The 27,869-nt window shown below is 47.7% G+C and overlaps 1 protein-coding gene across 2 annotated transcripts; it reads left to right on the forward strand.

Annotated features, from left to right (window-relative positions):
* The first annotated feature begins 268 nt into the window (after positions 1-268).
* LOC132959838 (histone demethylase UTY-like) lies at positions 269-27,427 on the forward strand. 2 transcript variants are annotated; one of them, XM_061033062.1, is made up of 30 exons: positions 269-578; positions 722-785; positions 6,723-6,831; positions 7,632-7,681; positions 7,980-8,038; positions 9,841-9,961; positions 10,710-10,764; positions 11,522-11,556; positions 12,259-12,352; positions 12,584-12,710; positions 13,065-13,163; positions 13,241-13,460; positions 15,021-15,158; positions 17,410-17,541; positions 17,646-17,717; positions 17,811-17,918; positions 18,855-19,232; positions 19,689-20,644; positions 21,191-21,320; positions 21,410-21,515; positions 21,615-21,820; positions 21,922-21,983; positions 22,308-22,382; positions 22,505-22,653; positions 22,990-23,104; positions 23,200-23,387; positions 24,306-24,447; positions 24,546-24,672; positions 25,182-25,352; positions 26,097-27,427. In XM_061033062.1, exons 1-30 carry the CDS (start codon positions 400-402, stop codon positions 26,124-26,126), a joined length of 4,497 nt encoding a protein of 1,498 aa, XP_060889045.1. In that variant the 5' UTR covers positions 269-399; the 3' UTR covers positions 26,127-27,427. The 2 variants fall into 2 exon arrangements, with proteins under 2 accessions (XP_060889045.1, XP_060889046.1); XM_061033063.1 differs by lacking the exon at positions 15,021-15,158 and having other exon boundaries at positions 272-578.
* The last annotated feature ends 442 nt before the right edge of the window (positions 27,428-27,869 follow it).

Below are 27,869 nucleotides of genomic sequence, written 5' to 3' on the forward strand. Positions count from 1 at the left end.
GACTCCTATTGGCTGCAGAGAGGGGGAGAGGGCGTGGCTAGAGCGGCGCGTGGGTTCGCTTGGGTGACACAATTATAACAACTTTTATCTCCGCGGCCGAAACGCGTTTTATTGTGAAATACTCACATCTCGGGATTAATGTACTCAGTTACGCGCATTCAAAACAGCGGCACGGTTTCACTTTTATGAAGAAAAATGTGACGCTTTAGGAGCTACCCGGAGAGCGCTTCTGTAACCCCCCCCCTCTCCCCCCTCCCCCCCCTCCCGAAAGGATTTACTACATCGAATCGCATCTTTTCATCCTGGAAAAAAAGTTTTTGATCATTTTATTTACTTCGGTTTTTCCTTTTTTTGATTCGGCGGAGAACCCCGCTTGGTCCCCCGCGTCGCGATTTTTCCATGCAATCGTGCGGCGTGTCTGTCGCCGCTGCTGCCTGCGCTGCTGCTCGGAGTCTCGGCTCGGCTTCTTCTGGTGGTGATGAGGGAAAGAAAATGGCGGCGGGAAAAGCGAGTGAAACAGAGGAGGACTTTCCGACACTGACAGCCCAGGAGAGGGACAGTTTGGTCGGGATCGACAGGTCGGAACGGCAACCCCCGTGCACTCACACTCACGCACGGATTGAAAATGAATTGTTTTCTTCCCTTACACGTCGAAAATGTCGCAAAAAAATTCAACCCTGCGAGTGATTCTGAGCCGCCTGTGTTGTCTTCTTGCTTGCAGCTCACTGTTTGGATTTCAGAAGCTTCATGAAGATGGCGCCAGAACGAAGGCCCTGTTAATGAAGGTATCGCATCTAAACTGGGTGTATTTTTTAACTCTCTTTACACTCTGCTCCACAGGACTCAACAACAACCTCTCACTTATTATGCACGTCTGTGAATTCGCTCTCAAAAGCGAGTCAGAAAGCCAGTGGCCCACTCGCCAAGAAGGCCAGCTAGCCCCCTCTTTTAGCCACTCAGCTAGCCTCCTATTTAAGCAACTCTCATCCGATGAACAGCGACCCTGCACCTGCGACTATTCCCCCTCACTAATCGTTACAAACTAGTCGTCTATCTGCTCATTTAACCAGCTTGTTAACATCCACTTTTGTTGGCTTGGCAACCGCCCTTCCCCGTGCTAGCTCAAAACGCTAACCAATGCAAGTGTACCACCAACAACATTACGTCGTCACCGTTTTGTGCGAGACATTAATGGGAATATCAACTTTTTATGGGAGTTAATGTGGCACATTATGTGTTTTATTACCACCCTCACCCTCTCTTATAACCGTACAACCACATAAAGAGCATTATGAGGCCACGACTTGTTTAATAATCGTGAGTGGAAGTAACGTTGCAGCCTTCGGGGTGCACCAAAATATTCGGCGTACCCGGTTATCTTGTGCCAGTAGCCGCTGGGTAATGTAGGGGCCCTTTGCAGTGCTATGTTAAGGTTTCTTTGCATTTTTTTTTTGTGTTGGTGTTGAGATGAATGAAAACACACTCCCGGACGTGCTCTGGTCGTGCATCGTTGAGGAGTGAACGACTTGACAAAACGTTACAAGTAACGTTAATGGCTGGCTTGCTCGTCCAAGATGGCGGGACATGGCGGAGTGACATCGAATAGCCGTGAAAGCAGCTTGATTAGGAATACATCGCCACTTTGCTGAAGTGTGTGTGAAGTTTTCTACGTGCTCCGGGCTCGTTGTGAAGATGTGTTCCTCGTGGTGTTGTCAGCGTCCTTTTTGTTTACAGTTTCACCCCCCCCCCCCTGCATGTGCATGTGCAAGAAACCCCATGTTCACCTGTGACAAAAGAGCAAAGCCTTTTATTGTGTGTTTATCTTGAACTGGGCACGAGAGAGAGAGAGAGAATATGAGGGTGACAGCTCGTGGTGTCAGGGCCCATCCACGATTCTGCTCGCTAGGTGGTGTGGGATACCTAGGAAGGAAGTGTGGCTGCACATCTAGCACTAGCTGCAGACTTTCACTGATGCACTATTTTTTCTTCTTCTTCTTCTTCTGGAGAATATGCACTGTGTGTGTGCAATGCAGTGGACGTACTGGGGCTTGAATGGGACTGTGCAGGTCTCATCTTAAAGCCGGACTCGCTCATTAACATGTGTTACCTGGTCTCATTACATTTTTTTTTATAAATGATGCATTTGAAAGTCTTTTGTATTCTATTTTTGCCCTGCAAATGCTTAATTGCTCTCTTGTTGTAAAAAAAAAGTTCAGTTTTGACACATAATCTGTGAAAATGGTTTACTATCAGACTAGTCAGAAACACAGTTTTGCATGAGACATTTTCTGTGCCGTACGTCTTGTCAGTTTGTCCATATGGTGGCATAGCCAGCTCTTGCGTCATCGTTTGTGTCTGTTGGTAGACTGTCCTGTTATAGTCCTACTCTTGTGTACTCTCCTGTAAAAAAAAAAAAAAAAAAACCTACAGATGGTTGTCCAGTCCAGCCAATTCATGGCCTCAGCTGGCTTCATGTGTAGTGTGTTTTTGCGGTCAGACAGGGGCCAAAAGTCGGTTACATCAGGAAGCTAGCCCGGCTTATATCATGCCAGGTGAATACAATTGAGAAGTAGTTTCTTGATGATGCAGAACTGGGCCTCACTAACTATTTAACTCGCATCTCAGATGGTCTTTATTGAAAAGAATCCATTAAAAACCACCCGGTCCCCGGAAAGAGTCTTATTTTTTTGTTACCACATTCTTAATGTCTTCTTAATATCTCACATTGTTTTCTATGTCTCGATTCATCCTGTCCTCTATCTTCATGCCGATAACCGTTGGTTCAACATCTCTGACACATCTAGGTCACTGTATCACCACCAGTAACGAGGTAGAAGTGACGTCAAACTTGGAATAACTAGACGGAAGATCACACTTTGGAGTTGAATTCCCTCCTGTTGTTCCTGGCGATTATTTTCATTTCGTCCCGTTTGCATTATACGCTGGCTTGTTTTGAATGCAGGAAGGGGGTCTCTGGGTTTAATCCTGGGGGCTGTTTTGGGTGAAGTTTGCATATTCTTCTCGTGTATGCGTGGACTTCCTTCAGTTCAGGGGGGCCTGCATGTGACGTATTAAGACTGCTCTACAGTGCCCTTGATTAAGTAATTAGCCGGACCTCGAGCTGTGGTTGACTTGTGCTCTGGAAAAGTTCAGCAAGGTCATACGCAGAGGACAGTTATTCCCACAGGGATTAAGAATTTGAATAATAATAGAGGCATACAACCATTACGCATGCTGTTTTTACCGGGATTCACACGGGATAGAAATCTATTCATCGTGGACAGTAGGATGCTTTTGGTGACGGTGATGCGTGGAAGTAAATCATTTCATTCAGACCTGTCCGGGCTCAGGGTTACCAAACATGTAGGAAGTACAGCGATGACATCACACAGGGCAGAAATGATGCAAAGACTTCCTTGAAAGCTAACCGCACAAACAGTCCAGTTACATAGCTACCGTTAGAGCTGTCTTGTTTTACACAGCTGCATTCGTTTGGACCCTTTTAAAGTTCCCGTGAGGAATAATATCCCAACATGCATTGCAATAGTCCTGACCTTATCACATTAGATTGGAAAAATGATTGCATGAAAACAAGCCATACCATTTAACCCATTAGGATGGAGGCCCGGGTGTAATGGTCATGCTATCACACCATTATGATCTCGTATCAGAAGAAGCTCAAGCGCTATCAGCTCCCCTCAGAGTAATCAGTGCAGGTTTAGAATTAATTTAGGCTTCAGGAGTGACATGCACGTATTGATGTTTGAAGTCTAGGTGGTGAGGTTTTATCTCGCGATGTCTGCAGAAGGTCAAAAGTTGAACCACACCAAACACACTTTCAGCAGAGATAATGTGAAAGAAGAGACAATGTAGTCTGTGTGTAGCGATGGGCAATAAAGATAACCCCTGTTATCTCAAACATTGTCGTAAAAAATGTTGCTTCCACCTCGAAGGGGTCCCTTTCTTCTACTGCTTATTGTTCGTCAGGTGGTATCTTCAGCGTTTGGCCCCAAACACGTGAAAGGTTATGGTCTCCGTTGATATATTTTAAAGCCATACTTTTGCAGCGGTGGAATCGGCCTCAATGGAAACCAAAACATTTTCAGAATCTTGCGTAATGACACCTGCCGAGCCAATAAATTCAACCCAGTTTTCAACTCATGCATAGACATGTAATGCCTGATAACGCCATTTGTCTTTGTGGGTAATAGGGTGTCACATTTTTCCAAGTAAATCCGGATATTCTTGCCTAACAGTGAGGAGAACGATTGGGAAAGCTACTGTATTGTTCGTGCATTTACCTGGAATCTATTTTTCAACCAGTCATCCATGGAGAATGAGTTTTCATACATTAGTCTTGAATTCATCATTGTGTTGGTGACTGGACCAAATTATTGGTGGGGACATTTCAGCACTTGTGGGGGAGGCAGAAAGAGGCGAGTGCCGGGTAACGGTCCTCGTTTATCCAGCAGTGTGTCGATGCTTCTTCACCTCTGCTGCTGGTCGCATCACGTCAACACTGCTGACTTGTTTAGCTTGTGTGTGTTTTGTTTTTTTTCGCGTTAGTGTTTGCGTCGCTGTGCGTGTCGGCATGAACTCAGAGGCTCTTGTGTGTAAATCAGAGAAGGCAAGGTATCGGCATATATATATATCGGATGTACCTGAGATGACCGGCTGAACACGCTGAAAATCAACCAGCGAGTCGACTCTTTGGCGAGGTCGAGCTAACTTTGCTTCAGTTATAACTGTTTCTAGTATTAGGTGTGACATTGACAAAGCTTGTAAGCTACATTTGTGCAGAATCACTGCAGTCATGGAGCAGCTGAGGACACTTGTATTTGCACATGTTGCAAAAGAGTTTCCATTGTCAGACTACAGATTACAATCTAAAATGAATGTGTCATGTTTGTTTTGTTTGTGGGCTATTGGGTAACAACAACCCTTCCCACCAAAGGCCAGGGCTATTTTATGTATTTAGGGTTAAAGGTGACTAATAGGACCTCTATAAAAGCTGACATGAGAGATGGAATATTCCTTGGTTCCTCAGTTTCTCGTTCCCACATGCAGCTTGCCTGTCTTTGGCTGTGAATGGCAGAGCAGCACTCGGCTCTGCAGACCAGCCGAGCTATCTTAGATGTGACGTCAGTGTGGCACCGGAGGGGGGGGGGGGGGGGGGGGAGCACCAGCACCAGCACCAGCGTAGGTCACTCTCGGGTTTATTTGCCTTCCTGTGGAAAGTGGCATGGACGATATGTGCTCGGTTTCTTTTTACAAGTTGGACGACGTTAGCGGGCTCGGCGTGTTGACGGCTCCTGACTTAAGCTGGTAAAGAGAGACCAGCATTTGCACCATGCTTTCTGACGTCGGTGCTGAATATATCTGTGCTTTTTTGGATTTATTTGATCTTTAAGATGTGGATCTAACAAGTGTGTGGTTCAGTGTTCCCCCCCCGCCTGAGACTTTGGGGTTTAAATTTACAACTGATATCATTTCAGCATCATCCATACACTGATCAAACACCGCTGAACTCACCGTGGTAGTTAAAGTCCCTGGCGCTACTTAATCTGCACACAAAGTCTTCACCAGTATCCAGCTGAGGTTGCACCTCCCGCTCCTTCAGGCAGAGTGCATTAAATTAGGGATGTCCTCAAGTGACCCTTCAGTGAACTCTGCTGTGTTTTTGTTCCCCTCAGCATGCGAGTGTCTCTGCTCTTCATGAGGATAAACTATCTTTACCTGCCATTGCAAGCGTCTGTCTGCAGTGTGGATGAAAGTGCAGTTTCAGGTTGTGATACCAGATTTGATAAAAATCCAACGATATGCATTAGGGCCCGACCGATATTGGGATTTTTGTTCAAAAGTAGCGCAGCTAGCCTGGTCTGTGTCGCTATGTATCCCAGCACAGCGTGTAATACACAATAACTGGGAAGTAATTTACAATCGCGCCAGGTCGCGTGCAGTGGGTGATGGTGTGCGGCTGCACTCATGGTAATGACGGCACGTGTGTCAGAATTGTATTCTGGTAAATTGGTCGCACCGGTGTATAAGACGCAGCCGACTTTTTGTAGATGAAAAATATGTATTATATGTCTTATTCACCAGATTTCACGGTGACCACCACCGCTCCGCTTCAAATGCCCCCAGAAACCCAAGTGGTGACATCACTGGCACTTCATCGGTGTTGTCTCTGATTTGACCTCAGATATGCTCGACCAGAGGTCACAAACTTCTTTTTCAATTATGACCCTGAAATTTCTGAATCCAGTTCTGTCGAGGTTAAAGCTTTACTAAACCAGTGAAACACTTTCATTGCCCCTTTAACTTACCTACATCCTGTAGTGTGAATCCAGCAGCCGTGTTTGTATCAATCAGAGAAATCTATATTGAAAGCCCAAAGCTAACGTCCTTATCTGCAAACTTCATTCTAGCAAGTAAGACGAGCGCTGATGTTTATCTGCTGAGAGAACGGGAGTCAACTTGGCCCGAATTTTTGGCGCTGACGTCAACTGCGCTGTGACTTTCAAAAGTTAAAGTGACTTTCTCTCACTTTTTCCCCCCTCCCTCGCTCGATTCCCCTCCTCTGCATAATACAGATAGGGACATTTTTTTTCTTTTCTTTCTCAAACACAAAGCCTGATTGCAGATTTAACACACACACACACACACACACACACACACACACACACACAGCTGAGCCAATTTGTTTTTGTCTTCTCCCCCAGGCTGTCCGCTGCTACGACTCGCTCATCCTTAAGGCCGAGGGCAAAGTGGAGCCTGAGGTATTCTGCCAGCTCGGCCACTTCAACCTCCTCTTGGAGGATTACCCAAAAGGTGAGTGACCTCTCCTCTTCACCTACACTCAAGAAGTGCTTTGTAGAGTCATTGTGGGTTTCTGTTGTCGTCACATGTTCAGGGTTAGGGTTGGCAGCCAAAAGACGGGCTGTGGTGTTTTATATGTAACTTTTCAGTGTGTGCGCCTGATCAGAGATTGACTAAAAGTGTCTGTTCTTATCAACAACAGGCTCTGAAATGTGCTTAAAGTACCAGACACTATCACTTAAAGCACTGCAGTAAAAAAGACAGCCCTAATTTATCCAGATAAGGTCCTTATCTGTTGGTTAAGCCGCCAGACTCCATTGACAAAAACGCTGAATGTGCCTTGCAGAAGTTGCCGGTTTATCAATCAATCAATCAATCAACTTTTATTTGTATAGCGTCAACTCATAACAAGTGTTATCTCGAGACACTTTACAAGAAGCAGGTAAAAAGACCTTACTCATTGTTTATCTTTGGTTTATCTTTGCTTTGACTGCTTGGTTTGTATGCGTTGCTGTGTCACGTGGTCTGGAAGCTAACTTTTTAATCACCATAGCAACACAAGAAAACAAAGCAGGGTCACAGGCGGATGCCGCGGTAGAGAGGCAACTCCCGCGTTCTGCAAGGTAAAATCGATCTTTTCGTGAATGCAGTTCTGTGGCTTTGAGGAGCGTTACGAGGCGGCCCCAAGTTTGATCTAGATGTTCACTTGCCGTCTATCCAGCGTAGACAAGCTAACGGCTAACGAACTGTTTCTCACCGCTACCGTCGTATTGACAAAAATAAACTCAGCTTCCCTCTCCTTTCATTGACAGCATTATCGGCATACCAGAGGTACTACAGTTTACAGTCAGACTACTGGAAGGTAAGACAAACACTCTCACACACACACACACACGTGATGCTCTTTCACACACATTCACCCGCTCATACAGGAAGTCTGTATGACTTCATTGGGGTCAGATTCTGTAGTGAAATGTGGTTTCCCTTTTGTTGTTGGAGTCATTTCTAGTGTCTCACATGATCAGCTGGTAACATGCAATGTTTTTTTTAAAGGTTTTTCTGATGCCCAAACTGCACCGATGTAGAGTACACAGTTTAATGATACATGTAACAGGAGTCGTTAACAACGTGTCATAACGCCCTTTCTCCCCCCCCTTCAGAATGCTGCCTTTCTGTACGGCCTGGGAATGGTCTACTTCCACTATAATGCCTTTCAGTGGTGAGTACAAACTGTCATCTGTCAGCTTCTCCTCTCTTGAACGACAAGTCTTTAACCTTCTTTGAACACATAGTCAAAAAGGGGGCGTTCTTGTTTTGAAGGTTTTTGGACGTTTTGGATGAATATGTTGTCCTGACATCATCTGTGTACGGGAGTCACCAGCTGACCTAGCAAGCATGACTTCAGAGTGTGAGACTGGCAAGCTGTGATTCAAACCACGAACCTTCTTGCTGTGCGGCTACAACAATGCAGCCATGTTTTCCCAAAATGTCCTGCTGTTTAGCAAGTCTTTAAAATATGAGTTATGAAAATCTATTTACTAGACTTTAACCACACTGTCCTAGCTAAGGGGTTTGTAGGCTGGACTATTTCTTGGCTGAGGGCGGCTGCCTTTCAAACAGACAGAGACTTGACGAGTCAGAGTTGTTTGCAAACACTTCAAAAGATGGAGAAGTTGTAGCTGAACAAGAACAGAAGTACGCACTCTCAGAATCCACGTTTTATTTATGTCAGGGAGAACCTGCATACTTAAGAAATAGCTGAACTAATTGCTCCAGTGTTTTCAGTTTGATTGCGATCAAAGCGAACGCAGATCACAGAAAGAATCAAAAGATTGCTCAACCGTTCTCAGACCTTCTGTGGCTGTCGAGTCAGACCGGCATCACACGGCTCATCTGTAGTCTGTGTATGTTTTTCTGTTTGTTGATAACAGCTGGAGAGAGGGGGAAAAAAAGTGCTCGTGAGTGATGCTGTCTCATGACGTTTCCATGGTAACAACACAGCCGAAGAGTACTTAGTTCTGACTGAATTACCAAGAGGAGTGGGCTAGCTGAAACCTCCTGAAGGCAAAAAATAAATAAAAGCATCAGCAAAAAAAAAAAAAAACACGGCTTTTTGTTCTCCGGAGCTGCAGGAAAACTCGAGTCAGGAGGAAAGTCGATCAGCTCGCTTGACTGCTGTTAAACACAAGACAACAAAGGAGCTATAAGTAAATAGAAATAGCGTCTGCTGCAGACTTGAGGGCCGTTCAGATAGGACGCGGCGTGTGCTGCGCTCGCTGCGGAGTAGGGCGCAGAGCGGCAACCGAGCAAAATGCAACAGCGCACGTTACTAGGTTACCGAAGCGATAGTTGGCTATCAAATAGCTACTTTTTTGGATTCACGGTATGTTTTAATACCGAAAGAAAGGTCAGATTCTTCTTCTGCTGAGGAGGCGAGCAGCACAGAGGGAGAGGGTGTGTGGTCATGACATCCTCAGGGATGTAAGGGAGTTTAGGCTCGTCCAGTAAGTGCAGCTCGATACCGAGAACTTCACAAGCGCCACACATCTCTGCTGCCGTTTTAAACACACCTGGTACCCCCAAACTGTTGGACCTTTTATTACAAACCAGAGATTTCTCTCCGATGTCCCGCTCGGGCGGTAAACTCGAGCTCAGGCTTTGTTGTGATCCCTCCTATCACAGAGCCCAGCGCCCTGAGTGTGAAGTGTTTAAACTGACACGAAGCGCAAGAACAACAAGCGAGACCCTGAGATGCGCTCTGCTCATTAACGTATACGTCCTATCTGATAGGCCGTTGCGTTTAGCTGCAGCTTGACAACAAGGAGTCGATGACAAACGAGGTGCTTCCTCAGCTGCTGTGGAGGGAGCGTCTTTTAGTATTCAGTGCAAGACGGCACCGAGCGGCAATGTCTCACCAACAGAGTGTACAGCACCTGAGATGATGCTTCTGCTAAATCAGTGTTTTTTAAAATTCCGCCTCGTGCCTCCGTGCTTTATCTTAATCTACTTTTGTCTCCGCAGGGCGATCAAAGCATTCCAGGAGGTGCTGTACATTGACCCGGGCTTCTCCCGCGCCAAGGAGATCCACTTACGTCTGGGTCTCATGTTCAAAGTCAACACAGACTACGAGTCAAGCCTAAAGGTAGGTCCAACTCGAGACTGAACACACAGTAACAGCCATGAAGTCTGAGGGGTTTTTAAGGGGTCAGTTATTGAAGCCCCGACGATGGTGATGTGTTGTTTTTAATCTTGGGCTTCAACTACAAAAAACATGCACCAAGGAGGTCGTCAGCCATCAGTCCGCCCTGGTTTTTGAGGTGTGTCCAGCTCCGTCGCTGCCCTTTTTTTCATCCGACTCGACATGTTTAATCGGTGTCGGTCAGCGCCGGGGCGGTTGGTGAGAGGAATCACTCTGATTGGCTGTTTAGCTTAGTGAATCGGAAGAAGAAAAAACGGAAGTGACAAAAGCAATGAAACGACTTTTTACAAGATTATTCTCGATGAGAAGTACAAGTGGTGAGAGGCAGCTTCTCGTATCATAGCAACGGTTTATACATCAGCGTTCTTCTCCGTCCTCTTCCTCTTCACCCTTTTTTATGTCGATTACAGACTACCGCTGCCTGCTGGCATGGAGAGTTATTTCCTCTCAATTATGCGCAGAATGTGCGTGGTGGTTGGCCGTCGGCTGTAGTCTTTGCGGTGTGTTCAAGTGTAACTTTTTGCCTTGGTGTGTTGGGGCAGACCCCCCCCCCCCCCCCCCCCCCCCCCCCGTGTCTTACATACCAGATTTAACGTTAGGGAGAAGACTAGAGAAGTGCTGTACAAACATTAAAAAAATGTATTCATGTTTGTGCCATTTACTGATTTTCACTTTTTTTTTTTTCTTGCAGCATTTTCAGCTGGCTTTGATTGACTCCAACCCCTGCACTTTGTCCAAAGCTGAAAGTAAGCCCCCCCCCTCATTGTGTATATCACTCACTCATTCACCTGTAATCCTGTTACCTTGATTTATTGACTGATTAGAAACCTGAGTGGTTTTCTTAATTTCTTTTTATCCTGCACTGTCACAACATTTGATCCCCGAGACGTAAAAGTCTCCTGCATCTCCTCAGCCTGTAAAAAAAAAAAAAGAATCAGGGGAGTAGTGTTCTCTCTCTCCTGTGCAGCGTGTTAGATTATGTTCTTCTGCCTGGGTTCAGCTTGGATAGAGCACCAGCATTATTTGATATGCCGCTGCCATCTCATCTCTCCCGCCCCGGCACCTGTTACCTTGACGACAGTAATATCCATTTTTTAAGCTCGGGCGCCTCGCTGTTTGCCTTTTCCTCATTGTGTCCCCCCATCCACCCCCCCTTTCGTTCCTGCTCTCACTCTCTCACACACACATAGCAAGGGCAGCCCCCGTCTTTCTTCCCCTCCTCTCCTCTCTCTCTCTCCCTCCATCTGCTGAGAGTCACTCAGGCAGCTTAGATCAGACACTGCAGCGCTCCAGACAAAGGAAGGTGCCGCCAGGAGCACAGCTACCTATCTGTTCTGTTCCACTCAGTGTGGACGGGCAACCTTGGGCTCTCTGACGCCCATTTATTGACACGGCAGCACTACTTTTGGAAAGACTTATGAGGACGACTAACTCTCAGGAAGGGTAGGAAACCTTTCTGAAACACTCCTAATTATGCATCTCTTTTTTTGTTTCTCTCCACAGTTCAGTTCCACATTGCTCATTTGTATGAGATTCAGGTAAGTGCTGGCTCTTTGATTTAACTAGTTTTCAAGGACACATTGGTTAGCTTTTTGTCATTCGTCTGCGTGATGAAGAAGTGTTTCATGTGGATTCGATGTGGAAAATCGAGGGCTGTCATTGTCAAAATCAGTGCGTCTAAATATGGGGGACAGCCGGATTTATTTGTATTTCCAACCAGGTGCTGACAAATTGAGGAGGGAGCCCGAGTGGGTGGCACGCAGGGAGGGGTAGGAGATTACTCTGAGTCGATGGACGGGGTTGCCACGGAAACAAGAAAAGTCTTGCCTCTGTCTCCCCCGCCTTCCTCTTTTGTATGCTGGTGGTTTCTCTCTCTTTATGCCGGCTTCAGTGGGGAAGTACAGTAGCTCCGGGAGCGCTTCACGACTGATGTGTTTTTGTGCCTCGTCAGAGCACGACGCACACAGCGGCAGTCGAGCTTAGGAGGCCATTAAGCAGCAAATCTTTGGAAGTGTGACTAAATATGGAGGAGGGAGGGAGGGAGGGAGGGAGGGAGGGAGGGAGGGATAGGAAACGTACGTCTCTGGAATTCCTGTTTGGGTTTTTGAAAACACCAGACATGCTGCTTTAACATCTGAACATGTTCACCCCCCCTCCTATCTACTTTCATTTCGCTTCCTTTGTACACTCCTTCTCCCTCTCTCTGACCTTCTTACGCCCCTTCCTCTTTTCATATCCAGAAGAGATACCGGGCTGCCAAGGAGGCATACGAGACCCTCCTGCAGACGGAGGATCTTCCTGCACAGGTGAAGGCCACTACCCTGCAGCAGCTAGGTAAGAGTGTGCACGTTTGATGGGCTTTGCTGTAGATTTCAGATACAGTTGTATTCAGCTGACATTTATGTGAAGATGATGTAACACCTATTTGTTCCCAATGCATTTTGCACCATTTCTTATGCAATCATAGGAACACTAGTCTTTGTAGAACTGTGGAGATGGAAGTTCATTTTATGCAAAAGCAATGCCTAATGGATGTGTCTGATGTTTTTTTTTTCCCCCTCCCAGGCTGGATGCATCACACAGTGGAGCAGCTCGGGGACAGAGCCAGCAGGGACAGCTATGCCATCCAGTGTCTGCAGAAATCTCTGGAGGCCGACCCAAACTCTGGACAGTCCTGGTACTTCCTTGGCAGGTACGTCCCACAGCGTCAGTTGAAGGCGTTCTTCAGGCGTTCTGTCATCGTACACCACGTGGAATATGATCGGATTACTGTCTGAATTTCCAGAATGATGCAACTACATCATCTTGAAAACTAAAAAAAAAAAAAGAGTGGACGACATGCTCACAAGAAATGTGTGATGTGTTAACTCAGAAGTAATTTGTGTAGAGAATGAAGTCAATACTGGAGTTCCCTCTGTGCGATGAAGTAATTGGGGGAAGTTTACAGAATTTGTTCAACAAGTTTGGAAAGCCTTCAGGAGCGCCCTCTGTGGGCAAGGCCTAATGAAAGTGAAGAGTGTTTTCTGTGTCTGTCTCCCACCTTCAGGTGCTACTCTAGTATTGGGAAGGTCCAGGACGCCTTCATCTCCTATCGGCAATCCATAGACAAATCAGAGGCCAGTGCAGATACCTGGTGCTCTATAGGGTAAGGCGGTTGTATTCCCTTTTTAATAGTGTGAGTAAGATGGACATTTCACTTAATCCCACCCCTCTTTTTTTCAGGGTGCTGTACCAGCAGCAGAACCAGCCCATGGACGCCCTGCAGGCCTACATCTGCGCCGTGCAGCTGGACCACAGCCACGCCGCCGCCTGGATGGACCTGGGCACGCTGTACGAGTCGTGCAACCAGCCGCACGACGCCATCAAGTGCTACATAAACGCCACACGCAGCAAGGGCTGCACCAACACGCCGGCGCTGACCCACCGCATCAAATGCCTGCAGGTGGGTGCAGCGAGGAACTTACCGAGTCTAATGTTTGGATGCATTCATCCTTTTTTTTTTTTTCTTATGGAGAGCAGTGCACAGAACTTTAAATACAGTTCTTCAACAACAGCAGTGTTTCACAGGTGTGGTGCACCTGCAGAGTTGGGCTCAAATAGAAGAAGAGTGAAGCTTAAAGATTGATGAGAAGTGGGGCTGTTTAGTAGATAAGTGTTTAGAGATGATGGGTGAAACAAGTCGTCATTTCTTGAATCTGCTGGCGGCCGTTTATTCATTTTACGGGCTCCACAGGTCACTATTTGGCTAATCTGTTGACTTGTACTATTTTAACAGAGCTCAGTGTGACGCCTGGGAAACCCAGACGAACAAACAAACAAACAGGCTCAGAAATGTAACAGGATTTAAAAAGCACATCGGGATCAGTTTGGGACATCCCTAATTGAAGCTCCTGGCTGCCTTTTTTTTTTTTGGGGGGGTATTGTTTATGCTGCTCTGCGGTTCACTCCAAAGCCGTTTGGTGCAGCTGGTGTACGCTGAGGACAAAGAGGAGGAAATAGTAACAGCGCTACCGCTATCTCAGGACACTCCCACTCTGTCGGGACCTTAACTGGGAATTTCATTATTTTCAAACCTGGGACCTTTTGAATACATTTAGCCACTAATATGCACACCAAAAAAAAAACCACAAGACATGCACCGTGTGAAAGTTAGGGCCATTTCACGCTTCGTTGCAAAAGGCACACCACACACACCACTGTTACACCTCGTCAGCTCTCACGTTACACGTTCCCCACATCACGCCTCTGTTCCTACCTCTGATGTGGGATGCCAACATTTCCTGTCACGTTTGAGGGTTTTTCAGAGAGATGAATGGAGCTCAGCTGTTAAGTAAAGCATTAGATTGATGCGACAAGAGACAAACATCGGCTTCTCCTATTGGTTCGTACCACATGATTTGCAGCGGGGCCGATATTGGCCAACAGAGACGATAACGCCAGATGCCGACGTTGACCAATACATCACAACAACAGTACAGCTTTTGCAGCCAGAAAACATAAGGGCCCAGGTTGAAATTAATCCGAGTTTCCTCTTTAACAATACGGAACAGGAAAGGATAAATATGGAAGATCAGAGAGAGAGATCAGGCTCAGTATTGCCCTTTATCTCGCATGTTATTTTAATTCATCTCAAGCAAATGTTGTTGTTTTTTCCCCCTTTACATATGCATGAAGGAACGTCACCTGTCCACTGGTTCTGTTAGCGTCAAGTCCTGGCATTAAGACAAGCTCAGCTGCTTGTTTTAATGGAACTGTGTTTTACTGTTGCTGCTGAATGTCAATCAGAAAAAGTGATATCCTCCTTGTGTGTGTGGTTGGTTCTGCACATGACGATAGCCAGCCCAAAGACACAAGTGGTGTTATATGCTCTTTACCATTGCTGATCATTTCCTTGTTTTGAGATCATCGTTTTTTTTTTTTACCTTCCAAAAAAGAAAAAAAAACCTTGTCTTTATTATTTTTGTTTTTTTGTTTTTTCACGTCGTTTTCCATTCCCCTATAGGCTCAGTTGAGTAATCCCCAGCTCAGTAGCCTTCAGGGTAAAAGTAAAATGCTCCCTCTTATTGAGGAGGCATGGAGTCTGCCAATCCCAGCTGAGCTAACCTCCAGGCAGGGAGGCCTGAGCAGTGCACCACAGCAGGTGAGACACCAGATAGATACACCTCCCGCCTCCCTCCCCTCCCCCTCCCCCCCCCCCCCCCCCCCCCCCCCCCGAGTGCTCACTCAGACACACAAACACTGTAATCGTAACACGCAGACACACCTGCAGACCGACGCATACGCATGCACTGTTGTACGTACTGACTGATGGGTAACACTTGAGCTTAACTCCGCCCCCCACGCCATGTGCAGAGTTCACAAAAAGTAGTCCCTGTGAAAAGTTGAACACGGTCGCACTCCCATTGGAGGCCCTTTTTTTTATTTATTTTTTTTATATTAAAACATGAATCAGTTATTCTCCATTTGCCTCATGTCATGGCCGCTTTCTCTATTCCTGCTCTTTCGGATGAGGAGGGGTCCAGCCAAGTGTTACCCACTCCTTCACTCCCTTTTCTTTCTCCACAGCACAGTCGTCACTCGGCTTCACCCATCATGCTCCCTTCACCAAAACAAAACAACAACAAAGCACTTGTGCTGGCTTTTTTGGTTAATTCCCATTCAATTTCTCCTACTTTTAATCCTCATTTTAATCTAATGTGGTATTCAGGATTACCCCCCCCTCCCACACACACACATGCTTGACAGGCCTGGATTGTTATTAAAACTGTCTGACAACATTATGTAAAGGATCCCTGCAGTGACTGTGACCTTTTTTGTTAAGGTAGCACTTCTATTGATCCTTCCATGAAGGTGATATCCTCCAACCACAAACAGCTGTCACATCTGGTATAACTACTACCAGACCACCATTGATAAAAAAAAACTGTATTTTTATCTCAGAACATGTCAGCTGCTTTTGAAAATTGAGGCAGCAGATGAGGAGCAACGTGGATGTTCTAAAAAGGTTAAATCACAGTTTTTGTCATTGGAGTCTGGGGGAGGATTGGAGCTGAATTTTCTGTTTAAAAATGCATCTTACTCTTTTAGAAAATGCCACATGTCTGCAGGGATGCTTTGAGTTCTGGTGTTTGGAATGGTAGAAATACAAATCTGAGCCTGTCCAGAGCAGCACTAAACAGTGAATTAAAAAAAAACAGTTTCAGGTGGCAAACTTGTTGAACCTGCACCCCGCCTCTGTTTGCTCTTAATCTGCTTTGACTGGGAGAGCTCGCCCTCTCCGATAGAGATTAAAGTGCTTTAATTCTTAAAAAATCAAGCGGCTGTGTTTTATAATCCTCACGCTTATTCAGTCTCTTTTGGGGGGGGGCTCCTGACCCCCCTTCAACCCCCCTCCCTCAGTGTGATCGGTGAGGCCGTGCTGCCGTAGAGAGTGAACACCCAGGTTTCCCATTGGCTCTGTCCATCATCCTCCACCCACCCCTTCCTCTCCTCTCCCCCCTCTTCCTCCCCCCTTCAGTAGTTGACCTTAGATGTCCTGCAGCTGTTTTCAGAGCCTCAGCAACGCCCCCTAGTGTTCCATCACCACCACCACCACCACCACCTCTCTCACTCATGCCCTCATCAGTCAGTAGATGCAGGTAGCTCCGCCATGTCCATGTGTGTGTGGGAACTTTGTCGTGTTGCTTCTGATGATTAATTGGCTTCATGGAACGTCGATATCAATCAGTCAGACGTGTCTCCATACCTCTCCATGATGGGGAAATTAAACGAAATGCAATGAAAGAGAATAATCAAGAGTAGAGTTGATATCCTGTGCAGCTTCAGGCAGATAGTACAAACAGAACGAAGCTTCAAGGGGGGTCACTTCCAAGGCAGAGAACGCCCGTCCCCCCGGGGTCCACACATAGAAACATGAGTTCTTGTGCTAATGTCCCCCCCACCCCCGTCGTAAGTGCTTATTCAAGCCTGTAGTCCAGAGCAGAGCGCCCCCTACTGGGCTGTTGGTAAAGTGACCCCCTCGTATACACCGGGGTCTATTGCTCTGTATGTCCTTCTTGTTTGTTCCAACATCCAATCACAATATCCGCTCTCCATGTTTCTCTTCTCCTTGTTCTCCATCCCTCGCTTTGCTTTTACATTTGACCTCTTTCCCTTTTTGACTTATTTTAATTTTCCTGCTTTAAAAAAATATATAATCGTGCTTGATTGCTTCTGTTTGATTATTTTTTTCTTCCCTTCCTTATTTTTATGTCCTCTCATTTACGTCTCTGTTCTTTTTTTTCCCCTCCTTACGTTTCTTTTGCTGCCCCCCCCTCCCTTTTTCATTTTATTTTTCTCTCGCCTGCACCCCGCAAACCTCCCCGCTCCCCTCCCTGCCCCTCCTTCTCCAGGCTTGCAAGCCCAATCACAGTGCAGAGGGCGGGGGCTCGGGTCCGTCTCTGCCCCCTCACGTTGGGTCCCTAGGCTCGCCGGAGGACCAGTCCTGCCCGGCCAAGAGGAGGAGAGCCTCCAGCCCCGGAAAGGTAAAAGTGTGGCGCTGTTTAAAAACCATGCATTGGGATTTGTTCTGCGTTCTTATTGGATGTAACACCTTCTTATATTACACCTGTGTGTGTTTTTTCTTCAGGCTGATTCTTGGGCCAGTAACTCAGCACAGCAGCCAGTCCCCAGCTGGTACCTCTCCCCACAGAAGCTACAGGTTCATAACATGTCTCATGTTTTTTTTCCCTCTGTATTTATTGTTTCTGTGTGGATTCAGCTCTGATTTATTTTGCTGCATTTCTGTGCTCAGGTGCTGGAACAGTTGCGGAGTAACCGGGCCAGCCTGAAGCCCCCACAGCTGCAGATGTTGGGGCAGCTGGAGGCTCAGCTCACCATGATGCAGCAGCACCAGCACCAGGTAAAAAAAAAAAAAAACCCTAATCCCTTTTTGCTCTGGTCAGGCGTGCTCCTACAGCTCCTGTTAATCCTTCTATACTACTGAATTTGAGTGAGTTGTGCTCCTAGCAGCTAATGTGGCTAAAGTAGAGACTAATGCACACCTATAGCATTAAATATATAGGCAAGCGGTTATGTCGCACACCCATTCAAGGAGGCTATAGTTAGAATCCGACCTCGGCCCTCTGCTGCATGTCATCCCCTGCTCTCTCTCCTCCCAACACTTCCTGTTTCTCTTCAGCTGTCCCCTCTAATAAAGGTGAAAATGCAAAAAAAACAATAAAAGGTAAAGAGTTAAAAAACAAAATTAGTTAAACAATTAACTAAACAGGAACTGTGCAGAATGAAATACAGGAGAATATTTGAAAGAAGATGATGACATTGAAGGGTTAACGCCTAACCCACTCTGTAAACACTTTGAGACTCATCATCCGCCCGTAGTATTCAAATCTGACCCGTGCGAGTCCCTTCATGCTGCGTTTAGGTGTGTGTGTGGAGGCGTCAACCCGCTGTGGTTTGGCACGTTTTCTTTTTTCAACAATATAAGCGAGTACAGGAAAGTGTAAACAGAGCGAGTTAAGAGTGTGAATGTGTTAGCGACCTTTGTAGCGCTCTCTCCAACCCTTCAAAACTCTCACCTTTAAATGCTCTTTATCCTCCAAACACAAAGCGATATGATGACCTCTGTCAGAGAGAGAGTGGAGTGACATGCGGCAAAGGAGCTACAGGTCGGATTAGAACCCAGTGCGGCCTCCATACATGGGGTGCACGCACTAACCACTAGGCTACCACTTTGAGCTAATCTAACACTCCTTTGCTTTTCAGTCTGTTTCCAAACCAGAAAAAAACTCCTTTCTCCTTCCTCTCTGATTGACGGCTTCTTCCTCTCCTTTCACAGATGAGACAGAACGCCTCAGGAGGTCAGGTGCGCCCCTCCCTCCCCAACGGCCCCACCACCAACTCCCTCCCTTCCCCCAACCCCAGCCTCCACGCCATCCGCCCCCACCTGGGACCCCACCGGCCCCTGTGCCCGCCGCAGCCGCTGGCCAACGGTCCGGTGGGCCCCGGGCCACACGGACACTCAGACTCCCTCCCCGGGAGCAGTAACAGTAGTAATAATCAGTCAGGACCCACGGCCACAGGACCCAACGGAGACGTGCCTTACCTGCAAGCTGCCGGCGGCGGCGGCGACGCAGCACTGCTACCTCACACCTGCACAAGCACGCAAACACAGGACGCCGCGCCGCGCCAGGCCCTGCACCTAAACTCCTCTCAGGTCAGGACGCCACACACACTGATACGATGTGCGCCAACACTCGAGCTGAAATGAGATTTTAAATAAAAGTCCCTCGGGCTGTGTTCGGCTACTCAGCTCAGAAATGAGGATATAATTCGGTTTTATCCCACTGACCTACTTGGCTGTGTAGTAAAAACTGTCAGAAAGCGTTGAGAAAAGCCGTCAAGTGGTTTCGGGAAATCAAGCTGTGAAATCCCTCCCATGAGACTCCGGAGAATTAAAGCAATTCTTGAGCATGTCATAAATATATCTGGTAGTGAGCTACAAGATGGACGTAGAGATTCACCTTGCAGGCCAGGTCCCCCCCCCCCCCCATGTGGAATCATCCAAACATGTTTACTGTAAAGAACATAGTAGAGGAGAAATACATGTTAGCATACCTCACTGTTTCAAAGACATCGGCTGTATAACGTTTTTTTCCTTTTCTTCCCTCAGGGGCTTCAGAAGGGGTCTGCTCCACATGCGGCGAGCTCCAGTACCGAGGGGACCCCCTCTCACCCCCAGATCCCCAACTCCACCACCTCCCTGCTCCCCAACAATCAGGTTGGACATTCCATTAACGCCCCGTCGCCACGGCAGCAGCAGCAGCAGCAGCAGCAGCAGGCCCACAACCACCTCCCCTCCCCTCCCTCCCTGCCCCCCTCCTCTACCTCAGGTGGAGCAGCACCCGGTGCGCCCGCTACCAAAGATAGCAACACAGCCCTCGCCGCGTCGCTCGGAAACGGCGGCTCCGAGGGCAAGACGCCGTCGCCGCCACCTTCGGCTGACGGCAAGGCAGAGCAGGCGGACGGCTTAGCCAATCACGTGCACTCGGAGGAGGACGGCGGCGGCAAGGCGGCCGAGGGCGGCGAGAAGCTGAGCCTTAGCGCAGACAATCCTAGACTATCCGCCCTGCTGGGGGGGAAGAACCCCGAGGAGGGCGAGAGGCCGTCAGAAGGGACCGCGTCCGCGGCGTCAAGCACGCACGAGTCCCACAAGAAAATCAACAACATCCACCCGGCAGTCCTGCCCTCCACCCCCCACGCGCAGGGCAGCTCAGCCGCTTCCTCGCCCATCTCAGCCATGTCCACCGCCACGCCATCGCCCAAATCTACAGAACACACCCAAACAGGTGCCCAAAGCCCCGCCACCACCTCCACCTCCACATGCGCCGCCGCCGCCGCCACCGCCACCACCACCACCACCGCCACCACCACCACGTCCACTGTTCCTGCAGTGAACGGTAACGGCAAAGGAGGAATATCCGAGGACTCTCAAAGCCCGCTGAAGGCCGAGCCGCCCGCAGTCACCAGCCTCAAAGCCACGCCTCCACACGGACACAGCTCTTCCTCGTCATCGTCATCGTCGATATCCATCTACCCCAGCTCCACAGACGTGCTGAAGGCCTGCAGGTAAGACTTTTGAATCTGTGTGCGTTCTCTCCAGAGGGTTAGAACCATTTTAGCGCTCTCTCTTTTTTTTTTTCTGTGTGAATTTTGAGAGAACATCCAGATTGTTGGAGAGCTCGTTCTTGACACTGTCCGTATCTCATTGTCTTCTTGGTATTCCCGCCGTTCTGTTGTTCAAAACCTCCCTCCGCACTCGCATAGTTTGACTCCATTTAAGAAGAAATCTGATGTTTCTCTCGCCAAGCTTGTTACATTATTAAACATGAAAAGGTTGAAAGGCTTTTTGGCTGCATTCAAAAACTCTGCAGATGAAGAGAAGGCATGTTTTGTGTTTGATGATGTCTCCCCCTAGTGGATTTGCAGAGCACCTACAGAAGCAGAGGCATATAGTTATGTAACTGTAAACAACACCCGAGGCTACTGGGCAGCCTTGTTGCCATGCAGATATTATTCAGCACCGCTTCAGTTGGTTGGACTTTGACTTTTCATCGGACGGGTTTACATCGAGTACTTGTTAGATTTTAATTTTTTTGCATGACGCTTGTGCAGGAATCTCGGGAGGAACGGTCTCTCCAACAGCAGCATCCTCCTTGACAAGTGCCCCCCGCCCCGGCTGCCCCCTCCACCCTCACCAGTCCTGCCCAAAGACAAGCTCAACCCCCCGACACCCAGCATCTATGTGAGTATGAGCCTCTGAAACATCAGTATTTAACCAGATCAGCAGGTCCTTATATCCTTTAAACTTCCCGTTTCTTGTCTGCAAACCAGCTGGAGAACAAGAGGGACGCTTTCTTCCCCCCTCTGCACCAGTTCTGCACAAACCCCTCCAACCCTGTCACAGTCATCAGAGGACTGGCTGGAGCTTTAAAACTGGGTAAGTGTTTTTGCTTACACTACCTGTTGTACGTGATTTTTTTTTTTTTTTTAGTGTTTCAGTCACTCAAGTATTCCTTTGGCGTCCGTTTCTCCGCAGACTTGGGTCTGTTCTCCACAAAAACGTTGGTGGAGGCCAACCCGGAGCACCTTGTCGAGGTCTGGACTCAGCTCTCTCAGCCCGCAGACGAGAACTGGGACCCGAGTGGGGTCAAGAAAATGTGGCGCTGCGAGAGCGCCCGCGCCCACACCACCATCGCCAAATACGCCCAGTACCAGGCTGCGTCCTTCCAGGAGTCCCTACGGGTCAGTCCTGTGTCCTTTCGCTTCAGGCATGAGTTTTGACATGGAAAAAAAAACAAAACAAAGAAGACGAGTTGGTTGCAAACTTTCCTGTTTCTTTTCAGGAGGAAAATGAGAAGAAGGCGCTGAAGGAGCCGTCGGACGCGGAGCCAGCATCTGCAGAGAGGTAGCGCTTTGTTTTTAACTTCTTTAGCTTGATTGTTTTGGGCTCATTAGAAGGCTCCAGACTCTGAGATTTCATTCGGCCCAGCAGAGAATTTGGTTTAGCTGAATTGTTTTACGGCTTGAGTAATGGTTTCAGAAGCCAGACGATATCCAGTCTCAGTTTGGGGGTTTTGGGAGTCACTGCCCACATAATTAGCTTTGAGACACTATGTCATAATCTTTGGCAGACGTTCCCATCATTTCTGCTAACCCCCCGCCTCCCATTTCTTAACTCGACTTGAATTCACTTTGTGCGACTGATGATTCTGTTTTTGTTTCTTTTCAGTGTTGCACGCAAAAGAAGGGGACCGTTAAAGCACATCAAGTTTGGAACAAACGTTGATGTGTCAGATGAAAGAAAGTGAGAGCACTTCTCATCTCTGCATTTTGTCTGATCGTTATTTGCTGTTGTTTTTTTTTAAAGCTTCAAATCGCTCGATTAGGATGTTGTAAAGGCCGCTTGTCTCGTCTGATCTCCACCAGGTGGAAGCAGCAGCTGCAGGAGCTCAGTAAACTCCCGGCTTTCGCTCGAGTCGTATCCGCCGGCAACCTGCTCAGCCACGTAGGCCACACAATCCTGGGCATGAACACGGTTCAGCTCTACATGAAGGTGCCCGGCAGCAGGATAGCAGGTACACACACACACACACACACACACACACACACACACACACACACACTGTATTTCTGGATTAGTCAGGGATGTGATTTTCCAAATTGATCCTCAAAAGCACAGATACTACAGCGGCAGGCTCAAGGCGGTCATGTGGAAAAAATGGCCGACGGGTAGCGATGGTGTGTGGGTAACAACATGCAGCAAAGGGGCCACAGGTCGGACCCCTCCCCGGGCCGCCTGCCCTGAGGACTGTAGCCGTTGTAGGACTCCTGAGCTGCCCTTCATATATTTCCCTGTCTTTCATTTTGTCGCTCGTCAACAACTAAACGCCTTTGCGTGCCGTCTTTTCCAGGTCACCAGGAACACAACAACTTCTGTGCGGTCAACATCAACATCGGCCCGGGGGACTGTGAGTGGTTCGCGGTTCCCGAGCCGTACTGGGGAGTGATGAGCAACTTCTGTGAAAAGTAAGACCGGAGGAGAGTGTAAGCGCAGAACGTGGAGGAAAACCGAAAAAAAAGGGGGGCAAATCAACAACTTCTGTTCCCTCCCTCACATTCAGGAACAACATCAACTTCCTGATGGGTTCGTGGTGGCCCAACCTGGAGGACCTGTACGAGGCCGACGTGCCCGTCTATCGGTTCATCCAGCGTCCTGGAGACCTGGTCTGGCTCAACACGGGCACCGTGCACTGGGTGCAGGCCATCGGCTGGTGCAACAACATCGCTTGGAACGTGGGACCTCTCACCGGTACGTGCTGGAATGTTTGGACATGTGGTTTAATGTGAATGGCGGTCGAGCAGCTCGCTGTCTTCTCATGTTGAAGTGTTGAGATGCGGCATGGTGCAGAGCAATGTGCTCCTGATACAGGAGGGAAAAATAGTCCTGGACTGAAGGGGACCACGAGTTGTGTTACCTAGAGATAGGACAGAGACAGAGAGAGTGGGGAACGACGCGCAGGAAAAGGGGTCACAGGTCAGACTCAAACCCGGGTCACCCAGCCTCTCGCGCACCCAACCACCAGGCGACCGGAGCCCCCACAGTCGTGTGAATCAAAAAAAAAAAATCCACACGACGTATTAAAAGCATTTTTAGAAGATTGCTTGTTGTCATGGTAACGGGCATGAACGGAGACTTTGAACAAATCAGTTCACGATGCAGACGCTTCTGAATGCTCTCAATCTGTGCATTCAAATGAAAATCACTGCGGATCTGTCGTCAGCCGGCTGTGTGCGGCGTCGTGTTTCGTCACAAACACAGACATGGCGGCGTGTAGCTTCGCGACCTATCCGGAGGGGCTGATAACTTTACGTTTTTTTACAAACAATAATGAGTAAAAAAAAAGTTCCCCTGCTAGATCGTGCCCGACAGGAATGATGATATCTGATAGGCTGACCTTTCCCTGTGTTTGTGTGAAACGCTCTTTTAGCTGATTGGTGACCTTTTTAAGCTGAAAACGGAGCTGATTACAGCAGGTCTCATTTCCTGTCTGCAGCAGGTGCACACCTTTCAGTCGTCTGTATGCTGATGGCATCAACACACTTTCACATTAACAAAGCGTTTTCCAAATACCTCGCCCTCCACCCCTCAAAAACATCCTCACAGAACGCCCCAAAGACAACTTTCTGGTGCGTCTTGTCAAGTCAAATGTGTCGTTTGTGTTCTCAGCCTACCAGTACAAGCTAGCCGTGGAGCGCTACGAGTGGAACAAGCTCCAGAGCGTCAAGTCAGTGGTTCCCATGGTGCACCTCTCCTGGAACATGGCTCGCAACATCAAAGTGTCCGACCACAAGCTGTTCGAGATGATCAAGTGAGTCGCGCGGCCCTTCACTGTCGACACTTCGTCCGCACCACCTGTGAAGGTGTTCTTTTGATCTGACCCGCCCGCCGTTCTTTTTGGTGTCGCAGGTATTGCTTGCTGCGGACGTTGAAGCAGTGCCAGTGGGTGAAGGAGGCTTTGACGTCCGCCGGGAAGGAGACGCTGCTGAGGCCGAGGACGAGGGACGAGCCGGCCCACTACTGCACCATCTGTGAGGTCAGTAACACACACACACACACACACACACACACACACTCACTCTCGGGGAACATTTCAGCGTCAGGAGTGTGAAATTTAACACGATTTCAGTGTAAGCAGCTCACACTTTTTTTCTTCTTAGTATATTTAAAAAAAACGGCTTAACGTGTGATTAACCGCTCACATGCTGAGCGACACTTCCACTCTCAGAGCGATGCGTCTCCTCGTTGTGGACGCCGTCAACACTTGTGATCAGTCGGTCGATAGAGAATGGATTAAAAGCCGTCTCCGTCTTTGTCCAGAGTAATTAGCGGCTATGCTAATTGGTTTATGTGAATGCAGGGCTTTTATTCAATGTGTCCATATCCCATTAAATGTCTGCTCAGTAATGGTTCTGTTATTCTCCGTCTGTGCAGCAGCTGCAGGAAGCGTCTCCCTCCATGACGTCATCACTCTTCTGCAGCTTTGATGAAAAGCTCAGGGTTCAAACTGTCCTCTCACATGTGCCGTGTTTTGTGTGTGCGCAGGTGGAGGTGTTCAACCTGCTCTTTGTGCGCCGCGAGCTCCTGTCCAAGAAGCAGCACGTGGTCCACTGTCAGGACTGCGCCCGGAAAGGCAGCGCCACGCTGGACGACTTCGTGGTGCTGGAGCAGCACAGGATGGACGACCTGATGCAGGTCTACGACCAGTTCACATTAGTAAGTCGACACGCGGAGGGGGACGAACACTCGTGAGCATTTCTGAGAGTTCACTAAAGGAACAACCTGAACATGTCACATCAACGTCTGTGTTAAAGATGCTGCACGTTCTAATTAAACGTTTCCAACCAATCAGAAACAAGGGACTGACTTTGTGATGAAACGCGTCTTTATTGTCAGTGCACGAGAAGTGAACGATGACGTGCTTCTAGCCAGATGTGCAGACAGGCTGTAAGGTGCAGAGTGATGATGAAATAGATTTCTTTAAGGCACGGGTCAACGCAGTAAAGACAGATCATTCCTCTGCCTGGAGCGCTTCAAATGAGCTGCTGGGATGTCAGATATTGGAGGGGCTGTGATACATGCAGCCGCTTTAATATCAAGTACCGGGTGTGTCCACATGGTGGTGTCTTCCTGCTAAACGGGGCTGTTTGTGGACGGACTAGGGACACATTAGTGAAACACGGTAAGGTGTGTTTTGCAGGATATGTGACCTCTTTAAGGGCGCATTCACACGAGTCAAACCAACGGGACTTTAGGGGGGAAGCGTGCGTAGACGAGGCCTTTTTGTGAATGCATTTTAACCCCAAGATGAAGCCCCTAATTTCCCGTGTCCTGGATGATTGCGGACCTTCATCGAGTAATTCTACGTCAAAGGGAGGTGTTTGAATCAAAGAACCCTTCTGTCATGGCACATGGACCTCAAAGTGATGACTTACTGGGTGTGTTTTCTTCTCTCCCCAGGCCCCTCCTCTTCACTCATCTTCATCTTGACATTAGGCGTCACCTCCTCCTCCTCCTCCTCCTCCTCCTCCTTCTTCTTCTTCTTCTTCTTCTCCTCCGGCTGTGGAGCCATGACGCCCATGTTACAGGAACTTGTATTAAGATTTTCAAACAAAGAACAAAACAAACATCCACATACGCGGACCATTTCTGATATTCAGGAAAGCCGAGGCCGTCTCTCTAACCCCTCCACTCCCCCCCCCCCCCCCATCCCCCGCGTCCCACCCCCATCTTCTCACCGACGGCCGGAGGCTGAGGCGGCCGAGTGTGTCTGTCTATGCAACCTGTTGTGGAGCGAAGCATCCGGAGCCTCACCCCCTTTTGTCCAGAGGGGGGCGCCGGGCGAGCTCGCTAACAGGACTTATTTTTCTCTCTTCTCCCTTCCCTTACCCGGCCCCCCCTCTAGTGACAATGGTTCCGCCCTGTTTTAATGGAGGACTTAATCAAAAACCGGTTGGGAACAGAGGGGGGAGGAGCTTCTTAATGCGTGATAAAGAATTGTTTTGTAGATACTTGTTAACTGTCACAACTGGCAACACCACCCCGTAAAAGACTACTGACTTGACCACCTTTTTCTCCCTCTCTTCTTCTTCTTCTTTTCTTTCGATTCTGGTAACAGGATGAAAAGTCGACTTTGTTTTCTAGAAATGTCACCTACATGTTTTTTTTCCCCCCCTTCCAAGGAGCACTAGCCGGAACTTTTTCTACGGTAGATCGTCGTTTTCAGACCGCAAAATTCTCCCCCCCCGAAAAAATTTGTAATGTGAAGAGTTTAGGTGATTTTCTTCTTATTATTTTTTCTTTCTTTTTTTTTTTTCTTTTTTTTTTTTTACAGCTTTTATGTTTTATCTTTGTCTCGTTCTTTTCAAAACTATGTTTGTTTCTTAGGTAAAAAAAATAAAAAATAAAAAAAAGAGGAAAACCTTAGGAAAAAAAGCGTACTAGCCAAGTCACAAAGAGAATGGGTTGCACATAGACTTATGGAATAAAAGTTTAATTTGTGATTTTTTTTTTTTGTTTCTGTTGTTTCTAATCTTGATGTAAATTTACACTATTTATAAATACATATTTATTGCTTGAAAATATTTGTTGATGGAATGCTGTTATTTTTTCCAGAGTACCTGCCATTCAAAATTTGAAGGAGTTTTGTCATTTTAACACGACTCCTCTTACATTTTCTATATATAAATACAAATTGCTTAGCAAGCATTGTACAGAAACGGACATTTAAAATTGTTTTATTGTTTGAAGAATGTTTTATGAGTCAATAAACACAAAGTTGTCAAATTAAACACGCGTCGATTGCTTCCTCAGATACAGCATAAAACACTTCAAAAAAAAAAGAAAAAAAGATGTGTTTGAGTACAGGCCTGAAACCCAGCAGACAATGTAGCTGTAGACTGACACACACAGAATCCTACACTGTATGCCAGGTCCAGGACTTCCCCAGCATCTCCAAATGTCATCATTTCAACTTACAATTCCTGCGGTCACCCAGACTACCCACAAAGCCTCGCATTGACCCTCCTCCTGACGGCGTTTCAACTTTACAAATCAGAAAACATCACAAGAAAAGCGCTCCAGCTTAAAGGAAGTATGTGATGTCATCATGGCCGCCAGCGGAGACCCAGTAGCCAGATGTAGCTGCTGCCAGCCCCACAGGATCTACACTGACTACTGAGCAACTGCTACGCAACCCTGTGGCTCTTCGAAGCTCCATTCTGAGCCAAAATG

This window comes from Labrus mixtus, chromosome 24, assembly GCF_963584025.1.
Source record: "Labrus mixtus chromosome 24, fLabMix1.1, whole genome shotgun sequence".
In the NCBI taxonomy this organism is placed as follows: Eukaryota; Metazoa; Chordata; class Actinopteri; order Labriformes; family Labridae; genus Labrus; species Labrus mixtus.

What these genes read in the sequence shown, in the direction of transcription:
- LOC132959838 (XM_061033062.1), top strand. Translation starts at nt 400, where the DNA reads ATGCAATCGTGCGGCGTGTCTGTCGCCGCTGCTGCCTGCGCTGCTGCT. An exon ending in ACCGCATCAAATGCCTGCAG is followed by an intron (nt 13,461 to 15,020) that starts GTGGGTGCAGCG and finishes ATTCCCCTATAG; the next exon opens with GCTCAGTTGAGTAATCCCCA. An exon ending in TGAGCAGTGCACCACAGCAG is followed by an intron (nt 15,159 to 17,409) that starts GTGAGACACCAG and finishes CTCCTTCTCCAG; the next exon opens with GCTTGCAAGCCCAATCACAG.